Source organism: Chiloscyllium plagiosum, chromosome 13, assembly GCF_004010195.1.
Source record: "Chiloscyllium plagiosum isolate BGI_BamShark_2017 chromosome 13, ASM401019v2, whole genome shotgun sequence".
NCBI lineage: Eukaryota > Metazoa > Chordata > Chondrichthyes > Orectolobiformes > Hemiscylliidae > Chiloscyllium > Chiloscyllium plagiosum.
This window is the reverse complement of record NC_057722.1, coordinates 61,294,213-61,306,389: the sequence shown is the minus strand read 5'-3', so window position 1 is coordinate 61,306,389 and position 12,177 is coordinate 61,294,213. Positions and strand designations below refer to the sequence as shown.

At 44.5% G+C, this 12,177-nt stretch overlaps 1 protein-coding gene across 3 annotated transcripts in view; it reads left to right on the top strand.

Moving 5' to 3' along the window:
• Positions 1-12,177, top strand: part of LOC122556122 (phospholipase D1-like) — a 112,571-nt gene that overhangs the window by 77,104 nt on the left and 23,290 nt on the right. For all 3 annotated transcript variants that reach the window (XM_043702594.1, XM_043702592.1, XM_043702593.1), the window contains 3 exons: positions 4,243-4,371; positions 7,203-7,321; positions 10,652-10,765. In XM_043702594.1, coding sequence (XP_043558529.1) covers positions 4,243-4,371; positions 7,203-7,321; positions 10,652-10,765 — 362 coding nt within the window. The remainder of the gene's footprint in view (positions 1-4,242; positions 4,372-7,202; positions 7,322-10,651; positions 10,766-12,177) is intronic.

Sequence of the window (12,177 nt, the reverse complement as noted above, 5' to 3'; positions counted from 1 at the left end):
GAGATGAGAATTCCACATGACGTTCCAAGAGAAAAGATTTCTCCTCATCTCTGTCTTAAAAAGAAGACCCCTTCTTTTTAAACTGTGTCCCCAGTTTAGTCTTTCCCACAACATGAGCCATCCTCCTGGTGTCCTCTCTGCTCAATCCCTTCAGGATTGTTTGTGTATCAGATCAACTCTCACAGTCTGTACCCTGACAGATACAGGATAGAGGCCAGTTCACCCTCTCCTCAGAGGATTAATCCCCTTGTTCGCTCATTATTCCCAATGCTGAAACAACTCTCGGTTCAAGGTAAAATGGAATAATCTGGGAACTCTTGAAAGTTGGGCAATTTCAGTGGATGGAGTAACCAAAGGTCTCAGGCCCTGTGACGTGGTTGAGGTATCCCACAACCTCTAGTCACTACGGTAACAGGTCTAAGTGAGAATTAATACTTCAGGGCCGAGAAATGATTTAGTAAGAGAAAGCAAAAGAGATGTCAATGTCATGCAAATCTTATCTCAACATCTGTTTATATTGCTGTATTTCTTTCCCCAAACTGTTGGTAATGACACCATTTGTGTTTATTTTGGATCATCATGGCGAGTTTATTTGCATTCTCATTGCAGGCCAAACTTTCTTGGCCTGTCTTCTCATGCATCTGCCAGAGGCCAGACTTGCCTGAATTCTCATGAAAACCAAACCTGCGCAGCTTAGGGCATTTCACAATGCACAACCGACTCATTTATGAACTTGCCCAGGGTTTTTATCTTTTCACAACTTCGCAGCTTCCTGACAGATCAGATCTGCCTCAGTTTAGGGTTTAGTAATGCGATTCACACCTTTTTTTTGCAATTCATTCTTGGGATGTGGACATCACAGCCAGACCAGGCCGGTATTTATTGCCCAGAGGGCAGTTGAGAGTCAATCATATTGCTATGAATCTGGAATTACATGATGGGCAGACCACGTAAGGATAGCAGATTTCCTTCCCTGAAGGGCATTAGTGGACAAGATGGGTTTTTCCTGATAATTGGCAATGGTTTCACAGTCATCATTGAAATCTGAATATCAGATTTTTTTTAATTCTAATTCCACCATCTGCCATGATAGAACCCAAACCCTGGAGTTTCTGGATTAAAAGTCTGGTGATAATACCACTGGGCCATTGCATCCCCTGTAAACCACCATTTGGCGATCTATCTCTGAGCATTGTCTGACAGTTCTCATCAGATTAATTGTTTCCCTGCTCAGAGCCATTGTTCCATCTGCTTGTCCCATTTCAGGCTGTGCCATTAGCTGTCTGCAATGGGACTTAGAAACTTCTTAAAATCTTTGTCTTTTGCTGACCTCTGCACATTCCAAAGCATCTTAAAACAAATGTAAAATGCTGCAGACAAAGGAAATAAACATGGATAACATCAGAAAAACTCAACAGGTCTGGCAGCATCTATAGAGAGAGTAACACAGTTAATGTTTCAAGTCCACTATGACTCTCCTTCAGAAAAATTAACTCTGAAACATTAACTCTGTTTCTCCCTTCACAGAACTTACCAGATCAGCTGAGTTTCTTTGTTTTCATTTAAGATACCTCCTTTAAGCAGGTTGATATCAAATTAAACTTGGCAGTTGTTGCAGTGAAGCATCTTGGGATATTTTGTCATGCTAAGGGTGCTATATAAATTCAACTTGCTCTGGATGTTATCAGTTAGGTTTAACCTGAAATAAACTTGGTGCCCCATCAGCAAACTTTGCTTAAAACTTTGCATGAAGTTAATTAGTGGAATGGAGGGTCTTTCAATAGTGAGATCTCCTTTACCCTGAACAGAAACAGCTTTGTGAGGTTGTGGATCAATTAATTAAGTTGTTCTTGGAAGAAAAGCTCTATCTAGGCTGGAGTTTTGGCTCCAAACACACAGCAGGCTTTGTGTTTCAGCACAAAGTAACCTTGTCACAATGCAACTCAGTCCCAGCTGAAATGTCAGCTTTTAGAATGAAACACATAATACCAGTCAATGGGAGAAGAGGGCAGATATACAGGCCCTTCAGTGTGAGCATGGGATTCTGACATTGCTTTATAACAGATTCTGGAAGACACAGCTGATTCTTTCACATCACAAAGAGGGGCCTGAAAACCAGGCTCTAACCGTTCAAACAATAGCACAGTAAATTGCCACAAACTGAATTTTTAAATCTCATAATGATGACAGAACATGAAGTTAAGACTTTACCCTGTTTCAACCTGCTCTCTGACTGTCCTGGGAAAGTTTGATGGGGACTATATAGAGGGAGTTTCACTCTGTATCTAGTCCCATGCTGAACCTGTCTGGAAATGTTTGATGGGGACAGAGTAGAGGGATCTTTACTGTGTACCTAACCCTGTGCTGTCGCTATCCCGGGAATGTTTGAGTCCTTTATGTAACATATTTAACAGTAAAACACCATAAAGTGTTTTACAGTAGCGATTATCTTAACAAGGTTTGAGACTATATCACATGAAAAGACATTAGGAGAGAAGTAGGCAAAGTGGATGGCGTTAATGGAAGAGAATGACAGGGAGGATGTCATAGGCATTCAGACGTCCATAACTCATGGTAGTGTCATCTCTGGTGGATTGATTTTGATTTGGGTCCACAGGAGATAGGTGGCACATAGAGATTTTAAAATTGCAGTGTCTCTAGTACTAGGATCCAATTTTGATTAGTGTCTGCTTTATTCCTCCTTGTTCACTTTTCTTCTTTTGGGCTTATAGATGGTCAACACAAAAGGAGTTATGTTGTGTGATTATTCCAACTTTGTCCTGATGTATTATTCTTTTATCGCAGGGAAGAACCTGTGCAATCTTCATGTTAGTTCACAAACTGAAGAAGTCAGAATTAAAAATGTATTAGTTAAGTTTTAACAGCGTTAAAATGCTGGCAAGTCTGGCTGCACCCTCTCACTCACAACGCTGGGCCGCCTTTGTATTTCCCAGCTAGACCACCAGCTCCATGCTTTCAGTTCCTGCATGCCTCTCTCCCTTCCCTCTCTGACATGTCAAGCTTTATCCTGCTGCTTTTTGCATTTCTGCTCAGCACAAATGGAATTTAAATACTAATGCATATAAGTTGAACCCAGATGACTGCAGCACTTGCCAAAGATTCAATTAACCCACACAGGTTTGTAGTGGAGTTGAACCAATTGACAGGGTGTATTCTCGCTGCTGTTTCAGCCTCCTGTTGGATGGTTCGTGTATCTTTGCTGAGACAAGGTTGCTTGTGGGTTTCTTTATTCTGTTGGTTTCTTTCATACTTATGCTGACATAACCTATTGGAGCCTGCACTCCAATCTCATTTATACACAGAATTTCTGGTTAAAACATATAAGCAATGTTTCTGCTTATTTAAAAATGGATCTCATATCCATCTGAGTCAGACTTAATATTTGGCTGTGCAAAGACAGGCCTCACCTGCTGCCTGAGACAGGCCTCACTCTGTAACTGCAGTCTAGCTGACTCAACTCGTGCTTGAGTGCAGTGCAGGCCCCAGCTCATGTGTGGGTCAGTGCAGGCCCCAGCTCATGTGTGGGTCAGTGCAGGCCTCAGCTCATGTCTGAGTTGGCGCAGGCTTCAGCTCATGTCTAAGTTAGCACAGGCCACAGTTCATTTCTGGGTCAGTGCAGGCCTCAGTTCATGTCTGAGTAAGCGCAGGCCTCAGCTCATGTCTGAGTTAGTGCAGGCCTCAGCTTATGCCTGAGTTAGCACAGGCCTCATCTGACCCAGTCAGTGTTGGCTTTAAACCTGCACGACCAAGTACCAGCCTGGACAGATAAATGCAGGACATGCTGCAATTTAAGAAGCATTTGAGTCAATAAGTTACTGTCCAGGCCCAATCTGCATCAGCAGCTTCACTCTGGGTATGTTGATGAAAGTTGGGATCCTCCAACCTTCCTTGCCCCGCCCACCTTCTCCCCCCCACTCCCCATGTCCCCACCATACTCCTGCCGTATCACATACCTAACCTGTCATGGTCTCACAGATTCTTTGCTCAATGATTTGGTTTGTTTTAGGCAGTCCAACAGCTACTTTTTGACCATTTCTGATAGTTCCAGAACCGGTAGTCAAAAGCATTGACAGAAACATAGAGGAAATTGGGTGGGTCACTGGCAGATGATAAACATTTGCTGTTCCGCCTAAACTTAAAAGAAATGCAGTGGTTCTGGGAAATCCATTTGTATACACACTGAATATTTTATTTGTGTCTTGATTGTAAATTCTGAGGCAGACAGGAATTCAGAATGTGGTCCACACGCAAATATCGATGAATTGGTCGGACAGACGAGGTTCTGGCATGGGAAGGACTATTGCAACTTTGTCTACAAGGACTGGGTCCAGCTGGACAAACCATTTGACGGTGAGTTAAGCCACAACAGATATCCTTGATGTCCTTAATCATGGCATGTGGGCCCCAAGTGCTAACATGCATCAAGTCACAGACACAAAGGAAATACAAAAGGAGTAGGCCATTCGGCCCTTTCAGTCTGCTTCACCATTTAATATGATCATGGTCATCCCTTTATTCCGTGTCCCTTTCATCTATTGCCCTGTGAGGCTCCCTGACCTGCATTAGCTCCTAGTCTGATGCAACTTGATTTTAGAATTCTCATCTTTGCAAATCCCTTCATGACCTCGTCCCCCTCTCTCTCTCTCTCTCTCTCCTTCTCTTACATCTACTCCTCTAGCCTCTCCCCAGGTGTCTACTGTCTCATGTGCATCATCCATTTTTGTAACATTCCACCATGGTGGATATGTGTTCTGAAATGTTTAAATGGAGAGAGACTGCAGAATTCTGAGATACAGGGGGAATCTGGGTGTTCTCCTATATGAATGACTAAAAGTTAGAATGCAGCAAGTAATTGAGAAGATGGGACGGCTGGAAAATGGGAAGCCTTCAGAAATGAGATAACGAGAGTCCAGAGGCAGTATGTTCCTGCTAGGGTGAAATGAAAGGCTAGTAGGTATAGGGAATGCTGGATGACTAAAGAAATTGAGGGTTTGGTTAAGAAAAAGAAGAATCATATGTCAGGTATAGACAAGATAGATCGAATGATTCCTTAGAAGAGTATAAAGGCAGCACAAGTATACTTAAGAGGGAAATCAGGAGGGCAAAAAGGGGACATGAGGTAGCTTTGGCAAATAGAGTTAAGGAGAATCCAAAGGGTTTTTACAAATACATTAAGGACAAAAAAAAACTATGGAGAGAATAGGGCCCCTCAAAGATCAGCAAGGCGGTGTTTGTGTAGAGCTGCAGGAGATAGGGGAGATACTAAATGAATACTTTGCATCAGAATTTACTGTGGAAAGGACATGGAAGATATAGAATGCAGGGAAATAGATGGTGACATTTTAAAAATGTCTATATTATACAGTAGGAAGTGCTGGATGTCTTGAAACACATAAAAGTGGGTAATTCTTCAGGCCCTGATCAGGTGTACCCTCAAACTCTGTGGGAAGGTAGGGAAGTGATTACTGGGCCCCTTGCTGAGGTATTTGTATCATCAATAGTCACAGGTGAGGTGCCAGAAGACTGGAGGTTGGCTAACATGGTGCTACTGTTTAAGAAGGGTGGTAAGGACAAGCCAGGGAACTATAGACCAGTGAGCCTGACGTCAGTGGTGGGTAAGTTTTTGGAGGAAATCCTGAGGGACATGATGTACATGTATTTGGAAAGGCAAGGATTGATTAGGGATAGTCAACATGGCTTTGTGCGTGGGAAATTATGTCTCACAAACTTGATTGAGTTTTTTGAAGAAGTAACAAAGAAGATTGATGAGAGCAGAGCAGTAGACGGAGGTGTAGTGGACAGTGAAGAAGGTTGCCTCAGATTACAACAGATTCTTTAGCAGATGGACCAATGGGCTGAGAAATGGCAGATGGGGTTTAATTTAGATAAATGCAAGGTACTGCATTTTGGGAAAGCAAATCTTAGTCGGACTTATCCACTTAATGGTAGGGTCTGAGGGAGTGTTGCTGAACAAAGAGACCTTGGAGTGCAGGTTCGTAGTTCCTTGAAAGTGGAGTCACAGGTAGATAGAATAGTGAAGAAGGCATTTGGTATGCTTTCCTTTATTGGTCAGAGCATTGAGTACAGGAGTTGGGGGGTCATGTAAGCCACTTTTGGAATATTGCGTGCAATTCTGGTCTCCATCCTATCGGAAGGATATCGTGAAACTCGAAAGGGTTCAGAAAACATTTATAAGGATGTTGCTAGGATTGGAAGATTTGAGCTCTAGGGAGAGATTGAATAGGCTGGGGCTGTTTTCCCTGGAGCGTTGGAGGCTGGGGGTGACCTTATAGAAATTTATAAAATCATAAGGGGCATGGATAGGATAAATAGCCAAAATCTCTTCCCTGGGGTGGGAGAGTCCAGAACTCGAGTCCATAGGTTTAGGGTGAGAGGGGAAAGATATAAAAGAGAACTAAGGGGCAACTTTTTCACTCAGAGGGTGGTACGTGTATGGAATGAGCTACCAGAGGAAGTGGTGGAGGCTGGTACAATTGCAAGCATTTAGAAGGCATCTGGATGGGTATATAAATTGGAAGGGTTTGGAGGGATATGGGCCGGGTGCTGGCAGGTGGGACTAGATTGGCTTGGGATATCTGGTCGGCATGGACGGGTTGGACCAAAGGATCTGTTTCAGTGCTGTATATCTCTATGACTCTGAATGGAATGCTGCTCTCACTGGTAGATGTCCTGGGTTTTAACGGCAAGCCAAAGGAACCTTGTGAGATGTTGCTGTGCATCTTGTACATGATACTTTGTGAGCCACAGATATTAAGAGTGATGGGGCTGAGATAGGAACATTGTATTAATTTGCTGATTCGTTAGGATCTTATTGAATAGGGCAACAGATTTAAGGAGCAGAAAGGCCTCCACTTTCCAAGACTTGAGGAATGAATAATTGGTATTTTGGGTTGGATATGAGAGATGTTGCTGAAGGAAAGCCAAATTCTCCAAACAGTCAATGATTTTGCCACCACAAGGTATACAACTCATCTAAATATCCAGAAACAAATTACACAAACTATCACCAGAGCCAGCACCAGGACTGAGCTGGAGACTTTTCTGATTTCCATTTCCCTGTGTTCTTGTCTATTTGGTGTGTTTGCCCACTGATCCAGGAATATTGCTCTGTTTGGTTCTGATCTCACAGCCTTTGGCTAAAATCTCTGTCTGTCCCTCAGATTTCATTGACCGTTACAACACTCCCAGAATGCCTTGGCATGACATTGCTTCAGTGGTGCATGGGAAGGCCGCTCGCAGTGTGGCACGGCATTTCATCCAACGTTGGAACTTCACAAAGGTGACTCTCTCCCCGAGTTGATCCGTCAGACTGGTTCATCCAATAGTGGATGGTTATCCAGAGCAGTAAGCTGAGGAGTAGTAGATGGAGTTTAATTCAGAGAAATGCGAGGTGCTGCATTTTGGGAAACCAAATCTTAGCAAGACATACACTTATTGGTGAGGTCCTAGGGAGTGTTGCTGCACAAAGAGACCTTGGAGTGCAGGTTCATTACTCCATGAAAGAGGAGTTGCAGGTAGATAGGATAGTGAAGACGGTGTTTGGTATGCTTTCCTTTATTGGTCAGAGTATTGAGTACAGGAGTTGGGAGTTCATTTTGCGGCTATATTGGACGTTGCATAGGCCATTTTTGGAATATTGCGTGCAGTTTTGGTCTCCTTCCTATCAGAAAGGTTCTGATAGGAACTTGAAAGGGTTCAGAAAAGATTTACAAAGATGCTGCCAGGGTTGGAGGATTTGAGATACAAGTAGAAGCTGAATAGGCTGGGGCTGTTTTCCCTGGACCGTCAAAGGCTGAGGGGTGACCTCATAGAGGTTTATAAAATCATGAGGGGCATGGATAGGGTAAATAGACAAGGTCTTTTCCCTGGGGTGGGGGAGTCCAGAACGAGAGAGCATAGGTTTCGGGTGAGAGATAAAAGATATAAAAGGGATGCATGGGGCAACTTTTTCACACAGATGGTGGTGCGTCTACAGAATGAACGAGGAAGTGGTGGACGCTGGTACAATTGCACCATTTCAAAGGCACCTGGATGGGTATATAAATAGGAAGAGTTTAGAGGGATATGGACCAAGTGCTGGCAACTGGGACTAGATGAGGTTGGGATGGACGGGTTGGACAGAAAGGTCTGTCTCGGTGCTGTACCTCTCTATGAGTCCAAATGCCTCTTTACCAAGCTTCATCTTGCAATGCGGAGACCAAATGGCAATGCCTGACAAAAGTGCTGGAAATATTCAGTTGGTCTGGCAGCACTTGAGGAGGAAAAACAGAGTTAACATTTAAAGATATGAGGTTTCATCAGAATTCAACTTGGTGTTGTACCACTGATCATTTCCAGCACTTTCTGTTTTGATTTCAGATTTCCAGCATCTGAAGTATTTTCCTTTTGACTCAGTGCTTAACTTTGGCTTAGGAACTGACACGGAGCAGTGTCTATGTCATAGAGCAATGAGAGTCAATGTTTCAGCTCGGCCCATCATTGTCTGCTGCAATCTCGAGCAAACAAAGATATTCAGTGCAGCACTTCCTCAGCACTCACCCACCAACAGTGCAGCACTCCCTCAGTATTGACCTTCCGACAGTGCAGAATTCCCTCAGTACTGACCTTCTGACAATGCAGCATTCCCTCAGTACTGACCCTCTGACAGTGCAGCTTTCCCTCAGCACTGACTCTCCAACAATGCAGAATTCCCATAGTACTGACCCTCCAACAGTGCAGCTTTCCCTCAGTACTGACCTGACAGTGCAGCTTTCCCTCAGTTCTGACCCGCTGACAGTGTGGTGTTCCCTCAGTACTGACCCTCTGACAGTGCAGCATTCCCTCAGTACTGACCCTCCGAAGTGCAAAATTCCCTCAGTGCTGACCCTCTGACAGTGCAGTACTGCCTCAGTACTGACCCTCCGAAGTGCAAAATTCCCTCAGTGCTGACCCTCTGACAGTGCAGTACTGCCTCAGTACTGATCCTCTGACAGTGCAGCATTCCCTCAGTATTGACCCTCTGACAGTGCAAAACTCTCTCAGTGCTGACCCACTAACAGTGCAGCATTCCCTCAGTACTGACCCTCCGATAGTGCAGCATTCCCTCAGTGCTGACCCTCTGACAGTGCAAAATTCCCTCAGTGCTGACCCTCTGACAGTGCAGCATTCCCTCAGTATTGACCCTCTGACAGTGCAAAATTCCCTCAATGCTGACCCACTGACAGTGCAGCATTCCCTCAGTGCTTAGCCTCCGACAGTGCAGCTTTCCCTCAGTACTGACCTTCTAACAGTGCAGCTTTCCCTCAGTACTGACCCTCCGACAGTGCAAAATTCCCTCAGTACTGACCCTCCGACAGTGCAAAATTCCCTCAGTGCTGACCCTCCAACAGTGCAGCATTCTCTCAGTGCTGACCCTCTGACAGTGCAAAATTCCCTCAGTGCTTATCCACTAACAGTGCAGCATTCTCTCAGTACTGACCCTCTAACAGCGCAAAATTCCCTCAGTGCTGACCCTCTGACAGTGCAAAATTCCCTCAGTGCTGACCCACTAACAGTGCAGCATTCCCTCAATGATGACCCTCTGACAGTGCAAAATTCCCTCAGTACTGACCCTCTGACAGTGCAAAATTCCCTCAATGCTGACCCTCTGACTGTGCAAAATTCCCTCAGTGCTGACCCTCTGACAGTGCAGTACTGCCTCAGTACTGATCCTCCGACAGTGCAGCATTCCCTCAGTACTGACCCTCCGACAGTGCAGCATTCCCTCAGTACTGACGCTCCAGCAGTGCAAAATTCCCTCAGTACTGACCCATTAACAGTGCAGCATTCCTTCAGTACTGACCCTCCAACAGTGCAAAATTCCCTCAGTACTGACCCTCTGACAGTGCAGCATTACCTCAGTACTGACCCTCCGACAGTGCAGCATTCCCTCAGTACCGACCCTCTGAGAGTGCAGCATTCCCTCAGTACTAACCCTCCGACAGTGCAGCATTCCCTCAGTACTGATCCTCCGACAGTGCAGAATTCCCTCAGTGCTGACCCTCTGACAGTGCAGCACTGCCTCAGTACTCACTCACTAATAATGCAATGTTCCCTCAGTGCTGCGACAGGAATGTTTGTCCAGATAATGAACTCAAGTCTCTTGGTTGAGGTCCCAATTCTCAGACAGAGGTGACATAGCGTACCTATTAAATGACTGGTCACACCTCTGTCAGGTCCACACCCTCCCACTAGCCCACACTCCACTCCCAGCACCTTCCCCTGCCACTGCAGGAGGGGCAAAACCTGTACCCACACCACTCCCCTTACCTCTGTCCAAGGCCCCAAAGGATCCTTCCACATCTGACAGAAATTTAGCTGTACCTCCACTAATGTCATCTGTTGTATCCGTTGCACCGATGAGATCTCCTCTACATTGGGGAGACAGGATGCCTCCTTGCAGATCATTTCAGTGAACCTCTTTGGGACACCCACACCAACCAACCTCACCGCCCCATGGCTGAACACTTCAATTCCCTCTCTTACTCCGCCTTCATCTCCTCTGCTCACACGTCTATAATACTGAACATGTTTGGAACTTTTCTTGATTTAGTTTGACGCAAGAAACATTTTTTTTTGTCTTCTTTTCCAGATTGTTAAAGCAAAGTATCGGCCTGTGTCCTACCCATATCTTGTGCCAAAATCAATGTCAACAGCAAATGAGTTGAGGTACCAAGTACCTGGATCAGTCCATGCTCGAGTGCAGGTCTGTGTGTTGTTGAATTTATTACTTTACTGAAACATCCTTTTTAAATACATTCTTACTGTGTAAACATTATTGACATTTATTTCTCATTCCTACTTGTCCTCGAGAAGATGATTGTAAGCCACCTTCTTGAACCTTTGCAGTCTTTGGAGGTACAGGTAGATCCACATTGCTGATAGAGAAGGTATTCCAGAATTTTGACCCAGCAACACTGAAGGAATGGTGATGTATTTCCAAGTCAGGATGGTGAGTGGCTTGGAGGGGAATTTGCAGGTTGCGGTGGTCACGTGTAACTATTATCCTTCTCTTTCAAGATAGTAGTAGTTCTGGGTTTGGAAGATGCTGTGTAAGGATCCTTCATAAATTTCTGCAGTGCATCTTGTAGATGGTAGATGCTACTGCTACTGGTCAAGGGAGTAAATGTTTTTGGCTGTGTTGCCCAAGTAAGTTGTTTTGTATTGGAATGTGTCTCAATGTCTGAGTGTTGTTGGAATTGCACTCATCCTGGCTAGTGAGATTATTCTATCACGCTCCTGATTTGTGCCTTGTGGACAGGGTTTGGGGAGTCAGGAAGTGAGTTACTCACTATAGGATTCCTAACATCTGACCTGGTCTTGTAGCTGCAGTATTTATATGACAAGTCCAATTCAACTTCTGATCAATGGCACCCAGGATCTTGACACTGGGAAGGTCAGTTAAGGTAATGCTAATGAATGTCAAGGGGCGATGGCTAGTTTTTCTCTTGTTGTGAATGGTCATTGTCTGACACTTGTGTAGTGTGAATGTCATTTGTTGCTCATAAGCCCAAACTTGAATGTTATTCAGCTCTAACTGCATATGGAAAATTGATGATTGTTTCATGGAAGTACATAAAACAGGAGCAGGAGTAGGCCTTTCATTCTATCAAACTTACTTCACCATTCAATACAACCGTGGCTGATCGTCTATTTTAACACCACGCTTTCGCTCTCTCCCTATACTCTTTAAGACCTTAAACCTCTGAATATCTATCCACCTCCTCCTTAAAAATATTCAGTGATCTGTCCTCCACAGCCTTCCCTGGTAGAGAATTTCACAGGCTCACCACCCTCTTTCTTCATTTCAGTCGAAATGGCCTACCCTTTTCTCGAAACCGTGACTTTTTGTTTCGTATTCCCTAAGCAAGGGAAATATCTTCCCTGCATTCACTCTGTCCAGTCTAGAGGAGAGTGATGGACTCAATGACTGTAATGTCATTGAATGTTAAGAAGAGGTGATTAATGTCTGTCTTGTTGGAGACTATCATTGTCAAGTGTGAAAGTGCCTTTCCATGTATCAGTCCAATCCTCAATGCTGAAAATAAATCACTCACAGCTTTGAAAGGACACTGAGGATTGATGTAGGTGTGCAGACTCAAGGAGGGAGGCACAGTG